The sequence below is a fragment of the Anser cygnoides genome, chromosome 2 (genome assembly GCF_040182565.1).
Source record: "Anser cygnoides isolate HZ-2024a breed goose chromosome 2, Taihu_goose_T2T_genome, whole genome shotgun sequence".
Taxonomy (NCBI): Eukaryota; Metazoa; Chordata; class Aves; order Anseriformes; family Anatidae; genus Anser; species Anser cygnoides.
Window position 1 is genome coordinate 110,429,937 of NC_089874.1, and position 22,612 is coordinate 110,452,548.

The following is a 22,612-nucleotide window of genomic DNA, read 5'->3' on the forward strand; positions in this document are numbered from 1 at the left end:
TTTTTTTTTATTTCCTCCAGGAAAATGTATTTGGGCTGCAGTGTAGTGAGTGTAAACCTGGAACTTTTGCTCTGTCTGCTAACAATTCACTGGGTTGTACTCCATGTTTCTGCTTTGGCCTGTCCTTGTTTTGTTGGGAAGTAGAAGATCATGTGAGAATTCCCGTAAGTAAAGTGACATAAATGTGTGGATGCAGTTTGTTATACTTATGGTACCACTCTAGTGTGCTGAAGGCTGCATGCGTTTCATGAATCAGACTGAATGCAATAGGTTAGCTCACAGAGTCAGAATAAAAAAGAAAGCAGTCTTCTTTCTGAAAACATATCTTTCATTCTTCACTTTTTTTTAATAGATATTAAAAAATGTTTCCCAATTTTTTGGCTTGGGATGTTATTACTATAAAATAGACTGCTGACTATCTCAAAGAAGCTGTGAACAGTATATTACACCAGGATAGAATATTTTCATTAAATTAATCTATTGCTCTTCGTGTTGTAGATAACCCTAACTCCTGACCAGTCCATTCTGCATGTAGTAGCTCCAAGTAACCTGACTGGAACAGTGGAAGGAGTATTTTCACAATTTTCTGACATTTTACTGGATGCTACCATTGTCAGAAAATACTTAAATACAGAAACATTTTACTGGAGGTTACCAGAGCAGTTTCAGGGAGACCAGGTAAGACAATTAAATAATTGGAATGCTTTGTAGATCATTCTTTGTTGTATAAATGTCACTCCTTTATTGTATAATAGTCACTTTTTGAATGAACTTATTTATAGCAAGCACAAATAACGTGTTTACATTACCTTTTTCTAATGAGATGTTTCTTGACCCTGTAAATGGGTAGCACACATATTTAATTACTGTGTTACTCTTTGGAGGTTGTATGTTAGGAAAAGAGTGATATATTCAATTTTATTTTAGAAACCCGAAAGAGCTTCCAACCTTGACGGTAGATTCAGAATATAGATCATGGAATGATCTGCTTAGGAATTAAGTGAAAGTTACGCACCTTGAAAGAGTAAAAGAAGAAACTGTGCCTGCTTTTTAGAAATACACATTTGACCTTGGTGCAAAAACTGCTGAGTTTAAGTCAATTTTCAAGTTTTATTGCTAATTCATCAAAGAACTGTCGGTTTTCAAATCTTCTGATGTCATTAAAATATTTTCAACTAGCAGCTATAACCTTGGAATAAATAAAATAATAACTTTATATCCAAACAGCTCATGGCATATGGAGGCAAGCTGAGGTATACTGTTGCTTTTTATGCTTTGGATGGCTTTGGAACCTCAAATTTTGAGCCCCAAATTCTAATGAAAGGGGGTCGTACCAGTAAATTGGTCATCTACGTAGACATCCCTTCCCCAGAAAACGGAATAAGAAGTGACAAGGAGGTGGAAATGAAGGAGGTAAGCTAAAATGTTGGTGTGGAAATGGGGACGTTTATGTTCTCTGAGCTTTTATAGAGAAGCCCCATGTATATAAGTAAATAAAAAATGCATACTTGATTTCAACTAGGCTGAGTAAAAATAGAGTACTTGGATTAAAATGGGTCTATTTTATAACAAAAATGTCTGGAAAAATCTTGTTATAGAAGCAGATAACATTTTGACATTGTTTCCTCTTTTGGAAGTGCTGAAGGTGTGTTTGTGCTTTTCAAAGACAGACTCAGATTTCAATAGTAAAGGACATACTGCCAGGTATTGTCACCATCAGCCAGTCTCACAATTTTGTAGCCTGTCTGTTATACTCTCAGCCCAGGATTATCACATGGGACTTGAATCTTAGCCTAGCGGGAGCAGTAAGTTGCAGTAGTGCTCACAGGACAGTTTCAGAAGAGAGAACAATGACATTTGGTCCTAAGACTTTCTGCTGCATGGGGCTGAGGTTAGGTCTAATCTCTCTTCTTGACAGGAGGCAGGACACAGTTAAAATGCGTCTTTCTAACTACACGTAAGAAGAGTGATGTGAAGTCCCTGTTCTTTGTCTATCCAGGTTTTCTAGATCTAGCCAAAAAAAAAAAACCAACACAGTTCCGTGCAGGTCTGGATTGCTGTCCTGTAGAAACTGGGTGTGGAAGCTGGGGGCAGGGAAGGAAAGGAGAAGGAAAATAATATAAAACTAGTCTTGTTCTAACATGGAGCAATATGCTGGATTTTCTGGGACCAAGAGCCATAGACATAGTCACTGACTGTATTTCTGAAAGAGAGTGTGAGGAAGAGATCCTTACCTTTAAGTGAGCTTAAACACTCATGGTTTTAATAATGTGTCATGTTCCCCTAGGGTTCTTGGAAGTATTTTAATTCTGTGTCTGAAAAGCCTGTCTCACGTTCTGACTTCATGTCTGTGCTAAGCAATATTGAATACATCCTTATCAAGGCAGCCTATGGCCAAGGATTACAGCAAAGCAGGTAAAGCAATCTTTGACTGCATTGACTATAATTTGACTTAGAAATAGTCCCAGATGAATCGTACAGTAAAGATTTAACTCAAATTAGACAAATTTCCAATTTCCTATTTATGACTTTTACTCTTCTTCATCTGACAAGAAAACATTTATTACCTTTAATGTGAAGCAGAATCTCTCTTTCTTTCCGTAAAACACTAAATGTCTGCTGCTTATTTTGATAGAAAACCCCATAAAGAAGCATAAAGCCTTACAGGCTGATGCAGTGGTCTGCAGGTTCGGCAATATAGTTAGAAGATTTCTAAATTATTTCTTCCCCATCTTATTTTTTATAGGTATTGAAGTTTTTGTTTGTTTTTCATTTTCTGGTGAAATAAATGAAACACCTGATCCTCTGAGTTGAGTTGTTTGCACAAATCTAGGTCAATCCTGTAGCTTCATGTACTATGGACAGTGGTAGCAAAGTATTCCCACCTCAGAATTGTAACATTTTGCTGCAGTTTTGAACAGAACTAAGTTGCTAATGAAAGAAAGGAGATGGTATATGATCATCCCATCTGTTTGTTTAGAAACAAACAAGACAAGCAGAGATGCATCCAGTGAAAATTCTTACATCTTTACAGCTGTGAAGTAGAGCAGATCCACCTCCAGATTTGGGATTATATTTGATTCACAGGTTGTCAACTATATTTTTGCTAGATCTGTCAAAACATCTGTGGAACAGAGCTGTTGTATTTCTGTTTAGCATTTCTGAGGCCAAACTGCATAATCTTGCATGGAGGATTTGTCAGCTTTAGTAGACCAGTGGAAATAAACCCATATTACTTTGAAGTACTTCTGATTTTTTTGCTGTAGGTCCTGAAATCCCATACCTAGGTAAAAAAAAAAAAAAAAAAAAAAAAAAAACCACTTCAGATTTTATTCAGATGTTTCCACAGACTCATGGGATCACAAAAAAATATGTATGGTGTGTGTATGGGTGTGTGTGTGTGTATATGTGTGTATATATATATATATATATACATATACATCTTGAAATATAAAAAAGTTTGGATAGTAATGGTGCTAGGACTTTTCTAAATGTTCACGCTGTTTTCTGCATGTATCTTGCAGAATTGCAAATATCTCAATGGAAATTGCAGTGAAGTTTGAAGAGATGCATCGAGGCAGATCTAGAGCTCACCTTATAGAGCAATGTAGATGTCCTGCTGGTTATACTGGATTCTCCTGTCAGGTACTCAAATTCTTTCTTGTGTGTATTAGCTAGGTAATAAAAAGGCCACATAAATGGTTTTTGTTCATAACTGTTGACAGCCATGTTTTTTTGTTTGTTTGTTTTAATTGTGCTCCCCTTACACACAGAGCTGTGCTCCAGGATACTACAGGGAGAAGCCTACAGAACTTGGTGTAAGAGAGTCTCATACTATGATAGCACCTTGTTTGCCGTGTCAGTGCAACAATCACAGTGAAACCTGTGATCCTGAAACTGGAAAGTGCTTGGTATGTACAATTTATGCATTTTTGCATTGTTTTCACCTGAGCATATAATGACTGTAACCTGTGAAAGGAGTTTCTGGGAGAAGTATGTGTATGTACTGTTTGGAAAAAGGCTAACTTCCCCTCCATCTCTGAAAAAAATAGAAAATCTGAGTGCTATTTTCCTTAGGGGTCCATTCAGTAAAATTCTCAAGTTTTTTGAGCACTTACGTCTTCAAAATCATGAATTATTTTAGGTTTAATTTCATTTTAAAAACAATTCTGTGTATCAGTTCAATTTATCTGTTTTTTTTTTCTGTGATACTTCTAGTCTTCACTTTCTTGGCCTGGCCAAAGTCTGCTTAATCACACAAAAAGGGTGAAGTAGAAGAAGTGAGGCACACCATACCACAGACTAGGTCAAAGTCAAATTCTGTGTCTCTACTGAAGAGAATATATTTCAAGTTTCTTTAAATAAGTTTTTTAGTCTTTTTTTTTTTTTTGACTTCCAGAGAATAAAGTAGGCTAAGGATATGCTTCAGCTAAGTTAATTTTTTCACTTCCCTCAGTTTGTTACAAAGGTTGCAAAGAGGGCCCACTTATGACTAATACATTGCCTCTTGTCTTGTGGGCTGACAGCCCTGTGGAAAGCAAATTGTCAGTTAACCAAATACAACATGCTGTCCGTTCTCTGGTACAGTTCAATGACCACAATTCTTTCCTAAAGTTTTTTTCCTAACATTTTTTTCAGTTGCTTTGCTTTTCCAGTGCTAAGTTGGTTAGTTCAAAGTCTTCTGCTGATTTAATTTTTGAAGCCATTTTTTAAAGTAAGTTTCCTCAGTCCCTCAGGCTTTTTGTAAACTATTAGTTTGCCTAAAATATGAATCTCATGAGTAAGAATGATGGTTCTCATTGCTATGAGGCCAAAACACATGGGTCTTTCACACTAAAGAATAATAGTCATTCATCCTCTCAGCTTCTCATTGCAGGGGTAGCAAGTCACCCACGTTACAATTGCTACTTTGAGATTTCCATCTGAGTAGTGTAGGCAAAAGAAATGGTTTTCACCTCTGACTTCTGCTCCCATACAGTAATAGACCGCATTGTTACTGCTTACTGTACTCAGCTAACCTCTAAATCTATACACTCACAAGTAGAAGAATCATAGAAAAAAAGGAGAAAAGAAAGAAAGAAACTGAATTTTATTCACTTAGGAGACTAGTCAATTAAATTATGTTTATAATACTGATTTAGTGTTTTAACATTAATAGCACTGGCTACTGATCAATACTCAAATTAAGTATAGTGTCTGTGAATCCTAACGGTGATTGTTGTTTGGCTTATAGCCGTCAAATGCTTTTGCTAAAACACTGATTTTTTTTTTCTTTTTTGGTCCAGGTATCCTATTTAATTTTTCCATCATTTGCTTTTTTTTTTTTTTGAGAATTTTTTGCTTTGTACTGTGATTCCCTAGACTGAATTGGATTAATAGAAGCAGAAATATATAAACCTTAATGGAAGTTCAGAACAGATATTAGGTCAGCCTGCCTGCTAGGGCATTCACATAATGGAAAATATGCTAGCATTCTGCTTATTTTTGCATAAAAAGTCCCTCTACCCAGAAAATGCTGACCAATGGGTGGTGGCATTTAGAGGCGATTGTCAAAGACCTTAGGCATTTATGGATTGGGGAGAAGATAAAATTCCTCTTGTTGTTTGTTGTTGTTTTAAACTGTCTGAATTCCTTTTGTGTATCAGAACTGCAGAGATAATACAGTTGGTGATTACTGCAGTGCTTGCGCCCCAGGATACTATGGTAAAGTAATTGGATCTGTCAACGACTGCTCTCTTTGTGCCTGTCCCAGAGCCAACCCTGTTAGGTAACCAGAACTTATTAAATCCAATGTATATTTTAGCATTCTATATGCATTGTGATGTACGTCCTATCTCCCACTCCCCCTGCTCTATGGCAACAGGAGATTGTTATTGTTACATGTCCTTAATCTTTAGTCATCTAAAAGCTACCTATTTTAGTAAATAGAACTTGCATTCTGAGTTTTTCACATCTAGTGATGACTTTGTGAAGTTTTAAAATAAAAAGATTAACTAATAGATATATCATTCTATTCTCTAAGAATAGATCAGTTGCATAGGACAGTGAGAGAGAACAGAGAGAGTAAGTTGCTCTGACATATTTTAGTTTCAAATGCAGTTCCCTTTTATCATTCTGAAAACAATGCTTCTGTACTTATGAAGATTTTGGCCATCTCCAGTCAATTCAGAAACTTTTCATGAAATGATTGCTGGGGAAAAACAGGTACTTTTTTTTTTTTTTTTAAATGTACACATCTGTTTATTTGGTAGACGAACAGGTAAACTTATTTTTAAAATCAAAACATTGTGGAGGGTGCTTTTTATCTAGAAACTTGAAAAGTACTTTTCCTTTGGGATAATTAAATCAGAGCATGAGTGGGGCAACTCTAATGTTCTCATGCAAGTGTCAGTGTGATAAATACTATAGCCGTATTATTCAGCTCCCTTGTATTTTCTCATCTGTAAAATGGTGATGAAACAATGTATATAAATCAAGATGCTGATTTCTTTGGAGTATTTTTGGCAGAGGGCTCTATTAGTACAGAAAATCTGAAACCTCCTCTATGCTCAGGGTGCTTATCAGTGGCCATGCAGAGGGCTAGACAGAGGTAGGAAACGGCTCATACAGACAAGGTTTACTTGAAATTGAGTGCATCCTTAAGGTGATGATTGTCACCACAACTTTCCTACTGGAACAGGACATAGCTGACAGCCTCCATTCTGGCACACAAGAGGCCTAACTTCTCTGCTGCTCTGGGGAGGGTGAAGTAGGAGAAGTCTCTAGTATTAAATGACTCATGAAAGGTCTCTTTCAATTTGTTTACGCAGCATCTGTTTTTCATTGTCTTATCTTTCAAACTGAAGGTCATTAGATGTTTTAGCATATTATTCAGTAATGGATTTGTGTCAGGAAAGCAAACTTTTAAATTTAAAGCACTCGTTCTATCCCATTGTATCATATTGAGCAAATGATGCTGTTGCTTACAAAATTTGACCTGTGGCTGAAAGTCTCATTGTATGTTTTCTTATTTATGTGCTAGCAGGTATTTGTTTTTCCTTCCTCCAGTTTTAGTCCCACTTGTGTTCTAAAAGGTGTCCAAGATTACCACTGTGATGCTTGTCTCCCAGGATATGAAGGACAATATTGTGAAAAGTGAGTTGTACACATTGTTCCCACTTGTCCCCAAGCTTCAAGGGCAGTTTTGATTAATAAAAGATGTATTTATACTTGGAATTGATCATTCAGTGTTTATAAATAGGCATATGAATATGTGCTCAAGGACTTAGAGTGACTTGTTAGTTACTGTTCGGAAACTATTAATTAAAAATCTATCAGTGACTCAAACTTAAATATAACATCTGATTTTATGATGATCCCATTTGATGTTCAGTGTCCCATTCCTCCCATTGTAGGTGTTCCCTCGGCTATTACGGTGATCCTCAGCTGCCTGGAGGCAGCTGCCATCCGTGTCGATGCAATCCAAGTGGCTCTGTTCATGTTAACTGTGATCGTGCTACTGGCAAGTGCCTCTGTAAGCAGGGAGTCACAGGGCAGCTCTGTGAGGAGTGTGAAGCGAGGCATCTTCTTGTGGAAGAAGAATGTGTTTGTAGGTGAACGTGTTTACTTTCTCAGTGGGCCTTGGTCTGTTCCAGTGATACATGCACATGATTATTCCCTGACTGTTTTTATGTCAAGTCCTATTCTTTCTATGAAAGAAAAGGAATATTAAGAGTTTAGTATCTCCGTAAAGCAGGGGGGTTAAACTAAATCGACAACATGTAGAGGCCCCTTCGGACCTCAGCCATTCTGTGATTTCGTGAACACAGAGGAAACTGCAGTACAAACCATAATACCAGACAAGCAGTTAATCCTTAAATTGGCTGAGGTAGTACTACAAACAAATTTAAATTCTGTAAGAGACAATGGATAGCAGAATTATCCAGCAAGTGCAGTAATCTGCTTTTATAATGAACTGGGAATAATGAACTGGAAAAACTCAGGTTTTGCTTTATACAAGTGAAAAAGAAACAGGGTATAAATGTAATTTCAGCACTATGGGCTTGGATTCCCTGTCTTTAGAACCTGTTTGGTGAATGTTAATGGCATCACCCTGTATTTACAGCAATACAGCTAAATAGATGCAATGCCCACATAATATAACAAGCAGCTCAGTAGCCAGCAGGATCAATGTGGCTTGAATGTGTGCTAACGTAAGGAGAGTATGCTTGGAATAGGTCCACTTCTGGGGCAGGTGTGGAAGGGCAATAGTACAAACCTATATATTCAAAATTATTGAATTCTATCAGTTTTAACACAAAAAGTAAAGGCACATACTCTGTAAACAACAACAACAAAAAAATCACACCTGCATTTGGTTGCTTTTTTTTTTTTTTTAACACTAATATTGCTTCCATTTTCTGAAATCGTTTCTTTAGCTTGTGATGACAACTGCACAGGAGTTTTGCTAAGTAATTTGGATAATCTCAACAAAGCCATACTTTCAGTGAACCTCACTGGTATTGCCCGTGTGCCCTATGGGATACTGTCAGAGCTGGAGAATGCAACAAAACATCTGAAGGTAATACAAACACACACATAGTAGAAATATTTAGTCACACCTTTAAAGCAAAACTTGCAGCCACTCACATGTGCCAGAAGTTTAAATGAAGTCCTCCTGAAGTTCATGGCTTTAATATGTGTGTCTGTAAGTGACAGACAGTGAAGATTAAGACCTTCACATTTGTTATAGAAATACATCTTAAGCCCTTTAGATTCCTGTATTTCTTTATTTTCATTTGCTGTATTAGCATTTAAATAAATGCCTGAATATAATTTTCAATCATCTTTATGATTGTTGAATATGCTATATGTACATGTTTCACCTGGATTATGTGGATCCTTAGTATTGGCCCAGATTTACTGAAAGTCAGCAGCATAATTTTCAGCAATGAAATAAATATCTGGCCAGGTCCCTTTTTGGTCCCTTTGCTAAAGAGCTGCCAAGGCTGTTCCCCCAGATTCCTGGGGAAGAAAGAGTCTGACAGACTGCTTCCCCATTACACAGGTCTCCTTGGATGCAGCCATTTGCTTTCCTATCAGGAGACAAAAGTCAGGCAGAATATATTTATGTTGGAGACTTTCAGACTGCTTGTTGCAAGTTCTCCTCCCAGTTTTCTGCTGCCTTAAACAAAGCGTGAATACCACATTTTGTGGTCTTAGAGGTTCAGTTATTGTAGGTAAATATGGTCTCTGCACAAAGCCAGAGGTAAACAGAATTATTCCCTTCTTCATGACTACTAAAATAAGCATATTTATCAAGAAGAATCTGCTGAGTGGTAACTTTAGCAAGAGATGCTCTAAAACAGAAGAAAAAATAGCCTCTTTCTATTCCACTCTATCACAACAAAATCAGAATAGTATAAGCCTTCTTGTGCTGATAGGTTCTGCAAATTAAGAGTTTGAATTAAAATTTCATCTATTTAAAATATGAGGCAGGGTGAATTCTGATCATCGTGCCTTGAAATATTAATAATTACAACATCTGAAGACAAGCTGGGTTAAATAACGTTTGTGTGTCAGCAGAGGTAGGCTTATCCTCTAGTTTTAGATGCTAACGTTTTAGTTACAAAACTTCAGTTATGTTTCCTTTCCTTTATGCCATGAAGTCATAAGCATACCAAATTATTGTAATACTTTAAGGATGCAATTGACTTGCTTTCTCTGTTTTCTATTTGTGTAGGAGCATCATCTTCTGGGAGCATAAACATTAATCAATATGTAACATCTATTTAGCACTTCAGTTATAAAACAGTCAAATCATACGTAAAAACAAACAAAAAAAGCAGTTCAAATTTCTCCTTTAATACATACCTTTTTGTATTAAAATCAAATCAAAACCAGCTGTCACTCTGTTGCAAGTGTACTATTTAAGGGATCTAAAACTGATACTATATCTCTTGTGACTTTATTTATTCTACTTATGTAAAGCCACAATGTTCTTTGAGCGATTTAGTCTTGAGGATAAGTAGGTAGTCTCATAATTTTTCTGTTTTGGAAGCAAGTATTCCCATCCTTCTGGCTAGTGAAATATTTCCTTTACTTTTTGACTTGTACGAAAGTAACTCTCCCTGGAAGTTGGAAAATCCCTAGGTTTATTTATGTGAATTACAGGTATTCTCTGAAGGGCTCTCCCCTCCATTGTATTGAATATTTGCCTCAGGCTGGTTGCTTAGGGACTTGTATTCCTTCTTTTCTGGGTGTGGGTTTTTCAGTAATGAGAAAGTTATCAGACTGTCTACTCCTTATTGTGTCTGCACCTCTAATCCATCTGAGGACATCAGTAATTCCATTTTTCTAGTTAAAGCCTCCTGATTTACTCCTCATGACATGCCTGGGCATATTTGCTGTCCAATTCTGGGTTTCTAAACTCAGCTTTTAAAAAAAAATATTGCCGTGCCTTATCCCGGGAGCCTCAAGCACTTCAGCTTCTACTGCAATTTATTTCACTTATTTTTTCCTCACCCTGAGGAAGAGACTCTGAAATTTCCATTTGACACAAGGCTGTGTGGTAATCCTGCATATTCCTTTAAAAAGTTGGGCAAAATGATACTTGTTGTGATGTTTATAATGGTTGGCTCTGAAAGATCTGAAATCTAAACCCAACTTTTTCCCAGGCATGCCCTTGTAAGAGATTCCTTACATTGCTTTGCATCTGTAGAGAAGTGCTATTCTGTTGCAGGCCTTGACTGTATCAAATATGATAAAATTGGGTACAATGGCATATTTATTGCCATATAGAGCAGTTTTGAGGTGGCCTTGAAGTCATATACAGACTATTATTGATGAGAGGATCCACAGGGCAGGGCTGCTTGTGTTATTGGAGTGCCAAAAATCTTGAACTTCTGAGTGCCATGCACTGGATTTGACATTGAAACAGCTCCAGGGCCATCCTCACAGATGTACACTAAATACAGCTGTTTTGACAAGCTGCTGAAACTGTAGCAGCTGTGGGACTGGATGGAAACATTTAATTTGATGGGCCTTTGAACTTCTCAAAGTAGCTTATTTGGACAGCTTGGACTGTGGTGAAATGGAGAATCAGGAAAGCAGAACATTATGCTTCCCTCTTATTACTTGATTGAAAGTGAGACAGCTGGATCTAGAAATTTGTTTCCTTATCTAAAGAAATGACACGCTTTGTTGCATCAACTCTACGTATGTAACTACTTTGTCATCTCAAGTGTTTTGCAGATCAGTCATTTAAAGAATATAAAAATAGCTTAAATAGTGTGCATAGTTATTTTCATCCCATAAATTTTCTGGACACAGAATGAAGTCTTTAAATTACAGTGTGTTGTTTCTTATAGGGGTCTGTTGTTTCTAGAGAAGATCCAACTTACTCATTAGCTACAGCAAAAGAAAATCTTCTGAGTTTATCGGGAGGTTTTGCTCAGTTGCCTGAAGAGGTAGGTGCTGGCGTCTTTATTCTTAGCCTTTGTGGAGAGATCTTTTTAGATTTCATAGCATTGTATATAAATGTCAGAGTGTTGCTTAGACGTATATATATATATATATATATATATATATACAGAAACACACACACTTTTTTAAATTGATAGAATTCACTGAAAGAATTCTATCCATTCTGTGGTCTTTCTGGCGAAAGAAGTTACCTGACCTGTGGAATTCTTCAGCAGGCTACAGTGTTTTATGATATTGTACAGGAGATTTATATTGTTTCTGTTTCTGTTGAAGCTAAGTAACGTTCTGATTATTTTAAACACAATGCTATAAATATTCAGCAGTGACATAATTTTAAATTAGCTCCACATGCTAGAACCAGTGAGAGGAAAAGTTGTTCGGTTTTAGGGCCTTAATTTCTGAGAAACAAATCTGCTGAAAACCCGACATTTATGTTACTTTTTCCATTTTAACACCAGAAAAACTTTAGATAGAAAATTGTCAATAGTCCTTTCTCCCTTAGTTCTCATTTGATTACCATGTGTACCTATAGTTCGCTGAGCATGCGTGACTAATATGACTAGGTGCTTGCACTAGCAATGTTGTTGTTGCTAAGAGTGATTGTCTTTAAAAGTATGTGGTGTCTCTTATGCTAAAAGAAATAGCTTTGGTAATTATGTAAATTGTAGGTAAAAAGTAATTGATAAAACAATTCTTCACTGATATCAGAGGCTGGAACTTTCAAAATAATTAAGTTGCAGGCATCTGCAAGCATGGAAGTGTCAGTTTTTTGACTCAGCTAGGTGTGCCTTATTAAAAAAAATACTGTTTCTTCTCAGAAAGTATTCTCAATATTGGGAAAAAAATGTAAAAGCTGTAAACAATTTTTATTAAAATTGATAGTGTTTTAACAGAACTGTCAAAGATTATCTCTGATTTTATTCCAGTCATCTAGAATTTTGAAAAAAGCTTGGCAGCTTAACACAATGACTCAAGAAACCAGGAATAAAAGTAAAGAACTGATTGGGTTTATTGACACGGTACATACAGCCATCAAAGGTATTCTGCTTATATCACCATTTCTTTACACAATTTACAAAGGTATCTCTTTTGTAACTTTTTAAAGAACTATTTATTTGCACAGAAATGCTGCAATTTGTGCAGGAGTTTCACATACTCTTTTACTAGTGGTATGACTAAGTCGTTTATTCTGTTATTTAGTACTTGCTGAAGTTGCAATGTCGCTAAATGAAACACTGGGCTTGGATCTCCCACTGCCAAATGCTACATCTCAGAGCCTTCAGGATGGTATTTCTGCCCAGCTGGATGCATTGCGCAAGAAAGATTTTGGTCAACAGCACTACAATGCTACAAGTCTCCTGAAGTAAGCCTATTCTACTGGAAACTTTGTTTCGCATATGTCTGTACTATGCAATACTGCTTCTTTGAGATCTGGAGAAATTTTGTGCCATAATAATAGGCTGCGCTATGATAAGTAGCCCTGCTGGAGCTATGCAAACTCTGAATTTGGAGTTGCATTATTTGAAGATATTTCTGCATCTCACAGGATATAATATAGCCAAAGACTGTTCATTTGGATGCGATACAAAGATGCATTGCAGTAAGCGAAAGACTCACTGATTTCAGTTTGATTCAGATCTGAGTTTGATTCAGACCTGGCCCTAATACGTATCTCCTTATGGCTGGGAGACATGGTAGAACAGTTAGTCAGTTGCAAGCCCAAGAGTCGTCAGATCTACTGAAGGACATGATAATAGATCAGCAGTGGAATATGTATCAACTAGATTTGCAAATGAAATGAAGTCAAACCAAACCTCAGCATTATAAGCCACTGTTTAGAATTTGTATTTGTTATCTTGATTTGCCTGCAATTAAAGACTGTTTCTAAATGGCTTTTGAATTCATTATTTATTGGTGTTTATTGCCAGACTTGGCAATATAAAACATTGGCTATTCCCACAGTCAGCATAAATTTTGTTCCAACTTCAAAAGTATGAAATATTGCCCAAGGCTAGCTTCCAGTGACGCTGTAAGAATAGTAGTACTGGCTTTAAGCGACAGAGGTTTAGACCAGGAATATTTCTGAAAATTTGACTTTTCTTTATTAAATCCTTTAGATTAGGCAGAACAGAATGCTTTTGCTGGTAGGAAATCTGATTTTTTTGACAAACTCCTGTGCATTTCTTTGTACTGAATATTAACCTGTACAGCAGCTAAGTGGACATGAAAATGACATGGGAATGTACTGTTTATTCTTATATTTATTAGGAACTTGAAATAGCTTTTTTTTTTTTCACTTAGTAAAATGTCTCAATGTCCTGTAGCATATTAAGAGAATGTTCTGACTTTCAGCATCAGCTTGAGCTGTTATACAAGGCATTCGTAAATTAAGTTTTTCAATTACATACTCTGTTGAAATTCCTGAAAGTTCTCTGGTAAGTCCTTTGACAGAATGAAGGAGAGAGTTAATAAGATTTATTAGAGAGTTGGCTCTGCAGAATTTATCATGCAGTGCAGCTGTAAATTCAAAACTGATTTAAATAAGCATTTTTTGGTATGCAGAAGTTACCACATGGCTTATAGTGGATTGAACTCGTGGCGACATACTGTTAAGCAACATTCATAACTGAAGTCTCCTCACGTTTGCCATGTATGGCAGAGTTTCCAAGCCATTTGGAATATAACCTTTTTACTATATATTGAAATAGAAGCCACCACTGTCTTGTAAAATACTTTCATTCTTGTAACTCTTTTTAAGTTTATAGCTTCTGAGTTTGAGGACTCTGAATTACTAGTTTTAAGAAATAAATGCAAAATCACATCTGCTATTCGATATAAAAGATAGAATGTATCATGATATAAACTACGCTGCTTCTACTTTGGCTAAAGATCTATATGATTTGAAAACAGATTAAAAGGGACAAAGTAAATGTCAAAATAAAATGTCACTCACAGGAGTTAATGTGTGCAGCATATGTGCAGAAACAAAGAGAAACAGAGGAATAGACTTTCAGGATCATTTTCAGTTCAACTTCTTCAGTACTAGGCAGTGTTCAAATGGATCTGCAAATGTTCCCAAATAAACCAGTTGAAGAGATTAACAACTGTCTAAATCTGGGGAAATTTGGTATTACCCAGATAATATCTCTTACTGTTTTCAAAGGATAAGTACAGAGATGGCTTGTTTCAAGAGTCATTCTAATGATGCCATTTATTTTTATTTGATATTTAAAACTTTCAGGACTCTTGCATATGTATCTTTCAGTTCTGGCTAGTTGCTTCTTTCCAGTGTCATTGCTCATAATTGATGATTTGATCCTACATTCACAATATCAATTACTACAATTAAGACACATAAAAGTCCCAGATGGATGCTTCTCAGAGGTTTTGATGTGAGGGATATCCCACATAAGTCCAAGCAAATGTCATTTATACTAACCCCTTTCTCCTCTAATCACCACATAGAAAGTTGAACTGTATTCCTCTCCTTCTCCCCCAAACAGTCATTTTTTGTGTGCTAAGATAAGTAACTAACCTAGTGTGCGTATGCATACTATTATAGGAAAAATTGCAGACTATTGTAAGAAGGTGCATTTACATTAATTTTGGATATCCCCTTTTGTCCACAACAAAGCCATGCCTAAATCTCTCCTTTCCAGTGTATTTATTTTTTACTTCCTCTCTTTACCAGAGCTGCAGAAAATTTGTTGCTCCGGGTTCAAAAAGAGTATCTTAGACCCCAGCAAGAGCTTGCTGAGCTGAAAAAGAATGCAAGCCAGCTCTTATCAAAGCACAACAGCAGACTGCAAGATGCCCAGGATATGGTGAATGAGGCACTGGCTAACATCAATGAGACCAATCGCTTGTTTCCTCTTATCTCTAGCAACCTGGGAGAATTAAATGTAAGGCTGGACAATCTGTGTTACACAAGAAATGTCAAATGTGAAATTGCGTTTATAAGTTGCTTTTTGACTTTCATGAAACTGTACACATTTAAACATGTTAATCTATGTAATATCTTAAAAACTCAAAGCAAACCAGACCTTTGTTTGAAAACAAACAAACAAAAAGATTATATAATATATGAACTTACCTGCACTGCTTAATGTACAGACTACTATAAAACAATTGATTTATGCTATAGGAAAAAAAGCTGAATATAAAGGAAGGTAAAGAAGTCTCAACCATGCTTATTAAAGAAGGAAAGATCCTAGTGAATGTTGCTGCTGCTCTTGTCCAAGATGTAAAGAACTCTACCTCTGTAAGTTCTTAAGTTTTAACATCCTTTTTGACGCTATCAAGTGGATTTTGTTATTGAAAAAAAAAAAAAGAGGAAACCATTTTGTTGTACAGAACCTAGAGGTCCACCAGGATGGGCTAGTTCTATGGAGTACCAACTTGCGACACCATGTGGATGAGCTGGTGATGCAGATGTCCGTGAGAGGAGTGCTTGACCTAGTATACAGAGCTGAGGATCATGCTGCCCAGTTCCAAAGACTTGCAGATGCACTAGAGAGGTAACAAACTTGAGAAAGATGAAACCGTGAGAGGCTTTATTTACAATATTGTCAGATTTAATTTAAATAGGTAGTAGTAGCTTCATCCACTAAGGGAACGCAATCAGTTTTTAGCCCCCATTTAATTTCAGTTGCTTTTCACCTTTAAGGTAGTGCACAGTGTCTTTATTAAACGTTACAGAGGGGGTTGACAAGACTTGAATTTCATGTGGCTGACTTACACAGTAACGAGTGAGTTATTAAGTGCCCAGTGAATATATCATGGCATGACTTGAAAAGCTTGTGGTCTGTGTATGAATACTTCTTTGACAATATATCACTGAATCTCATCAAGAAGCTATTCTTGCTATGCCTGCATTATTGTTGCTATCAAAGCATCTTGCAGAAATGAGTGGGTTGAAATCCCAAATGGACTCAAATGCACTCTTAGAATTTTCAAGTTGGGAAGTTATTTGAGTTATTTCAATGGAAATACTTTGTCCCAGGAATACTTCTAAGACTCTTGCTGCTTTGTCTTATAAAATCAGCAGACTTGTGTTTAAAAATTAACTCATATAAGACTGGAAAATTGACACACATTTTAAGTTCAAGAACAGAAGGCTTTGCTTTCAGTAACACTGAGCGACTCTGCTGATTTTGCTGCAGCCAGACAAATCCAATAAAGCAGAATTTGATATGGAATAGCTTTCAGATGTTCATATTTCCTCCTTGATTCTGTATTTTGCTTTGCTTTTGAGCTCCAGCTAGGAATGCGTTTCTGTTATGTTATGTTTAGGCAATGTGATTTGTTTGTTCTTCATGCAAAATGTCTATGGCGAAGTGGCTTTATAAATTGAAAAACTCACCATAAACAACAAGGAATAAAATATAAAATGAATTGCTTTAGGTTTTCAGGTGATTTGGAACTGATTTTTTTTGGTTCAAAATAATGAACTGTAATGAAAGCCCTTGTGTCACTGTTGGGTACGTTCATTTTTTTAGAGTACATCATGTGTTCTAGAAAGATGCGCATGTTGTAACTGAAGATGTAGAACTTGTTGCTTATTTTGCTTGATTCATAAAAAGAGAATTATTTGTTAATCTCTTGTTTAGTGGCCTCTCTAAAATAAGGAATGTGACTCTGAATGCAACTGCTGCTGTCTACACCCACTCCAATGTTAAAAGTGTGATTGAAAGAACAGAGAGTCTGGCAGATGATGCATCTAGAGTTGTGAATGGCCCCTTGGATTTGGTAAGTATCGATATTAGTATCTTAATTAACTTCCCTACCATTTTGGAATATTGGTTCTTATGTTTCTTGCGCTTGCTGGAATCTGGGTCTTCTTGATGGAGGCAGCCTTTTCTGTTGGCTAGTGTGTACTCTATCCTGAATCTGCACTCCAAGGCAGTAATGATACTAGATTTCATGTTCTATTTACCTTGCTTTCCTCTTTGCCAGAGTACCATTTTTACTCTGATTTTTACATCTAATGCAAATTTATCTGGACTGGATTTGGTTCTATGTGTTTATCATCAGTCATCTGACATGCATACCTGTAGGACTTAAGTTGCCAGTCCTCTGGTGCTCCCTTCCACCTTCAGAGTTATTTAGCCATCTTCTTGTTTGACCTATCCCTATTCCTCTTCTATCTAGATATTCCCAAACACGGCTATTTTGCCTATTTGAGGACACTTCATATTTTTGTCTCATCTGCCATTCCTCTGCCTTGCAAAAGTATCAGGTTGATATTAAAACAGTAGATTAATAAGACCCGACCAGTTTAGTTACCTAACCAGTTACTATTACTTTCGTATTGTTCTGTTTCCCCCCTTTTATCTCTTTGCATGTTTCATGATTGTAAACCCAAGGAAAGAATCAGCTACATTTTGCATGTGTCATGCACATTATTCCTGCAAACAAATATGTTATAATGCATTTGTGTGATAGGGATCAAAATGGTATTGCTTTGTGTGCTTGTATATTATTTTATATCGCTCTGTCTTATTAAAATTTCATGCAACATGAGTCCTTGAAGGTACTTTTCCAGATTTTACAGATGGAGAAATGGGTTAAAAGAATACTTTGAAGACTTTTATTTTCAAATATTTCACTTAAAAGGGCTCAGTGTTGAAAATTTTTAGAACTGGAACTAAAATTACTGATGTTCCAAAAGGCAACAGTGAATCCAGTAGCACTGTTCAAACTAGAATTTGATAGGTTTTGTTTCAGTCTTTTTTTTCTTTAAGTGACTCACAGAGATTGTCACACTCATGGACAAAAGGTTACAACTTGAATTATGTTTATTTATGCTTTATAAAATAATAAATAGAATGTCACCTAAATAGTGAGAATGTTCAGTAACTTGCAGTAGACATCCAAAGATACTTAAATGTTTTCAGCTGGACTTCTGACAACTGATTTCTGTTATTTTTCTTTCTTCTTTAGCCAGAGGAGTCTCTCAGTCTTCTTGGAAAACAAGCTCTACTGCTTAGCTCCAAATTTCAAAATGAAGCAAAAAATCTGAAGAAAAAAAGTAATGGTCAGTTCTTTAGATTTCACATTTCTGCTTCTATTTCTTTTTCCATATCCTGCTTATGATGGATTTATTTTATTTTATGTTTTTAAATGAGCATAAAGTAAGTTACAATATTGCATATGAACATACATGCATTTTTATACAATTGAGATTAATTTTGTGTTCAGGACTCAAGTATTGTTTTACTTTTTTGGTAAGAATGTAGTTAAGTAAACACTTAAAAAGCTGACCTTTAATATATCTCATTTCTCTCCAAGTAATGCTTTCTTTAAATCACTGTTTTTCCGAATGCTATGAATTAAGTCATTAGGGACTGTGCAGTAGATGAAGGACAAATGTAATTCTTGAAGAAATGCATTCATCCAATTTGATTTAATAGATCATGGATTACGTACAAGTATGTAGGACGATATATCTAAATAATAATTTTTTCTTGGTCCTTCTACACAGTTGAAATACAATAACCAGCTGATTTTTTTTCTGTCTGTTTGTAAAAAAAAGTGCCTTTTGGCTCAGTGTCCTGCTATAAATTCCGAAATCCTTTTAGTTTGTTATTACTCCACAAAGATCACCAAAGCTTTTTAGTTTGCACCATGGAAGTTGTTGTGGTTTAACCCGGCCGGCAGCTAAACACCACACAGCTGTTCACTCACCCTCCCCCCTCCCTCTCTGGGATGGGGGAGAGAAACGGGAAAGTGAAGCCGGTGAGTTGAGATAAAGACAGTTTATTAAGACAGGAAAATAATAATAATAATAATAATAATAATAATAATAATAATAATAATAATAATAATAGTATTAATAATAATAATGTGTATGAAACAAGTGATGCACAATGCAATTGCTCACCACCCGTTGACCGATGCCCAGCCTATCCCCGAGCAGCCGGCCCCCCACCCCGGCCAGCCACCCCTATATATTGTTTAGCATGACGTCAGATGGTATGGAATACCCCTTTGGCCAGTTTGGGTCAGCTGTCCTGGCTCTGTCCCCTCCCAGCTCCTGCTGCACCCCCAGCCTGCTCGCTGGCAGGACAGAGCGAGAAGCCGAAAAGTCCTTGGCCTGGTGTAAGCACTGCTCTGCAACAATTAAAACATCAGCATGTTATCAGCGCTCTTCTCATCCTAATCCAAAACATAGCACCCTACCAGCTACTAGGAGGAAAATTAACTCTGTCCTAACTGAAACCAGCACAGAAGTTCAAAACCGTTTTGAACACTGAGACTTTGTTTAGGAGCAGCATCTAGCCCTATGGGAAGTTGTGGACAAAACTGGACGGAAGACGAATGTTTCAGAGATAAACAGTAACTGTAAAATGGTCTTTGTTTTGAATATCAATGGCTTTTAAATATATATATATATACACACACACTTTTTATGTATTCAGGTGGACAGAATGCACACCTTTTTGTTCATTCTGTTCTACATATTTTCATTATTAGTGAAAAGATTCTGCAAACAACTCACAAAAAAGACACTACTCCTCCTTTCAATTGCTACTGTCATATTTCAAAAAAGTCAAGAACATAATAGAAATTATAAGGGTTCGCCATCTTGGAATCATTTTAATTTATAGCTTTCTCCCTGACTGTTTCTACCATTTCAGTCTGATGGAGATGTCCAAAAAGGATGGCTTTGCATGGAACAGTGCCCACAGGTGTTTATCTGGACATACTGCATTAATTTTAGGTTAATGTTTTTAAAGCACTCTTTCTGTTGAAGAAAACAAAGTTTTATTTGATTAAATAACCAAATGCTTATTATCCTTGTATGTAGGTTTTGTGTGGACTGTATGGTATTTGTTTACGCACAGAAAAATCACAAATATTTCTTCCAACAGGCCTTGTATTTGAATTGAATGGGTTGAACAAAAAGGTAGAAAAGATTCAGGAAAGTGCTATTAAAATTGTCAACCAGCTTAATGATTCCCTGTTGACGCTAAAAGCATTGCCTAATGGTAAGTGAAATCGGTATTGATATTCTTCTTATTACAGAACGGTCTAGTACAATCATAATAAAATCCTGTTCATCATCTGATGGGAAAAACATAGCAACAAACTAGACTGGAGACTCATTTAGCTTCCTGCCTTACAAGGAATATTTGCCATTTTTAGTAACCATAAAACATAACTTGGTTATGATACGGGGTCTGTAGTCTGATTCCCATTTCAAACTGCTGTAAATCAGGAGGGGATCTGAAAGCAATGGAATTACACTAGTATGAGAAGAGAATGAAGTCCTAGAATATTTGATCCCACATGGAGAGAAACTATATGTGAAACTGTGATGTTTTGCTTTCTTTTGATAGCTTGCTTCAAAATCATTTCTACTGTGCAACGAGTCTTATCATGTACATCTAAATGTTTTCTAGTTGTAACTGCTGACTTCAGTTAGCCGATGAAATGTTCTTTTGGTGTTTTTCCAAAACAAAACCAAAAAATCCCTTTAAAAAGAAGTCATTATTTTGGATAAAGAGAAGACCTAGAGCTTCACTGAAGCTAGTAAAGAAAATGTCTTTCATGTTGCGAAGAGGAGGGTCTGAAATATTTTACCAACTTTAATTTTTTCTTTTGTATTTTTTTTAAGGTAAATGAACACTCCTAAAGGCCTCCTGCATGGGTTGTTGGGTTTTACTGTATCTCCAGATTAGAACACTAAGTCCAGAGCTTTAAAATACCCTTTTTATTGCTCAGGCTCTTAACTCACACTAAAGGGTGATATTAGTGACAAAGTTACACTGGACATTAATTGCAGGATGCTATCTGACATAAAGCTACACATTAAAAATGAAAGCATCATTAAAATTACAGAACAGCCCTCCTTAACTCATAGCTTAATGTTGTTGGATTTTAATTTGTTGTTTTATTTCTTGAAGTTTTCTGTTTTTTTTATCTGGACAGAGATTAATGATGGTATTGCCCTCTGCCTAGGGTAGTGGTAATGAGGAAGGATCCCTGCAGACCTAAATCGGGCCTTTTGTGCCAGTTGCAGCATCTTCCCAGTATTCCTGGCACAGGGACTGTAAGGGGCAGGCTGAGAGTTGGAGCAGTATGCTGACTTTATAAGTGCTCATATCCAAAAACAATGGGTGTAATAGGCCTTCTGCCTTGCCAGCTTTCTGCAGGATGCAAAAAGTGAGTTTCAGACTAGTGACTTGGGGTGCCAGCACTCATTCAGGGAACTTAAAAGCAGGAAGCTTGATGTATTCAGGTAACCTCCCTGTTGGAATAGACAGAATGAAGTTTGCCATCACATCATTCTGTGTCTACATTGTTTTCAGAGCTGGTCACAAACAAACAAACAAAAACAACAACATTTTTTCCCCCAGAATTCAAAACTTAGTTTAATTAATCTTTTAATCAAAAGACTTGAAAATCTAAAGTGACTAGTCTTAACTGAAATTGCTAATATATTCTATTATGTATATATATTTGAGTAATATATTATTATATTTGTACATATATGTGTATGAACAGACATTTACATCTATAGCTATATCCATATCTATATCACCAGTATGGGAGCATTTACCATGTTTTTAGTTCAGGGCCATGGCCATTTTCCACCTTACTGACTGGGCAAGAGGAGTTTGCACCAGCCTACCTCTGGCCCTCCAGTTTCACAGAAGGTAAAGTTCTCACTCTGTAAGCCACAGGGCATTCAACGGCTATGCAAAATTAGGTATCAATAGGTCTTGGTTTGGAGCTCCCCTTACAAACTGATATAAACAAAGAGATGAAAATATAACTCTTAGTTTAAAATGAATGTAACTGACAGCATTTCTAATGTTTTGATTATGGCTATAACTGTGTTGTCATGAAACAGGCCGGGCATTTATTACTCTCAAGTATTTATGAAAGCTGTGATTTTATTTTTTAGTCTGTGAACTGCCACTGTCTTTTAGATACAAGGAAATACGTGCTTGAGGTGAAAGAGCTAGCTGTGTCTGCAAACACCAGCACCGTGGTGGGTTTAAGCCACTTTGGGGACTTCAATCAAAAGCTCCTGAATACTTCGTCTACATTGTCCCGAGTTAATGACACGTTGAGGAAAACTAGTGAACTTATAACTGATTCATCAAAAGCTGGTAAGTTTGCTGCTTCATTACTCTGTAGA

General features: G+C 36.4%; 1 protein-coding gene across 2 annotated transcripts in view; it reads left to right on the plus strand.

The window, feature by feature from the left end:
• LAMA1 (laminin subunit alpha 1) overlaps window positions 1-22,612 on the plus strand; it is a 107,316-nt gene that overhangs the window by 62,361 nt on the left and 22,343 nt on the right. For both annotated transcript variants that reach the window (XR_010829615.1, XM_048077079.2), the window contains exons 24-43: window positions 21-164; window positions 499-678; window positions 1,228-1,413; window positions 2,288-2,415; window positions 3,525-3,645; window positions 3,774-3,911; window positions 5,646-5,767; window positions 7,048-7,134; window positions 7,395-7,588; window positions 8,418-8,560; window positions 11,349-11,447; window positions 12,390-12,501; window positions 12,664-12,826; window positions 15,155-15,365; window positions 15,608-15,724; window positions 15,817-15,980; window positions 17,073-17,211; window positions 18,406-18,499; window positions 20,337-20,453; window positions 22,401-22,583. Coding sequence is in view for 1 of the 2 variants with exons in the window: in XM_048077079.2 (XP_047933036.2) it covers window positions 21-164; window positions 499-678; window positions 1,228-1,413; window positions 2,288-2,415; window positions 3,525-3,645; window positions 3,774-3,911; window positions 5,646-5,767; window positions 7,048-7,134; window positions 7,395-7,588; window positions 8,418-8,560; window positions 11,349-11,447; window positions 12,390-12,501; window positions 12,664-12,826; window positions 15,155-15,365; window positions 15,608-15,724; window positions 15,817-15,980; window positions 17,073-17,211; window positions 18,406-18,499; window positions 20,337-20,453; window positions 22,401-22,583 (2,842 nt within the window). In the remaining variant the exon portion in view is untranslated. The remainder of the gene's footprint in view (window positions 1-20; window positions 165-498; window positions 679-1,227; window positions 1,414-2,287; window positions 2,416-3,524; window positions 3,646-3,773; window positions 3,912-5,645; window positions 5,768-7,047; window positions 7,135-7,394; window positions 7,589-8,417; window positions 8,561-11,348; window positions 11,448-12,389; window positions 12,502-12,663; window positions 12,827-15,154; window positions 15,366-15,607; window positions 15,725-15,816; window positions 15,981-17,072; window positions 17,212-18,405; window positions 18,500-20,336; window positions 20,454-22,400; window positions 22,584-22,612) is intronic.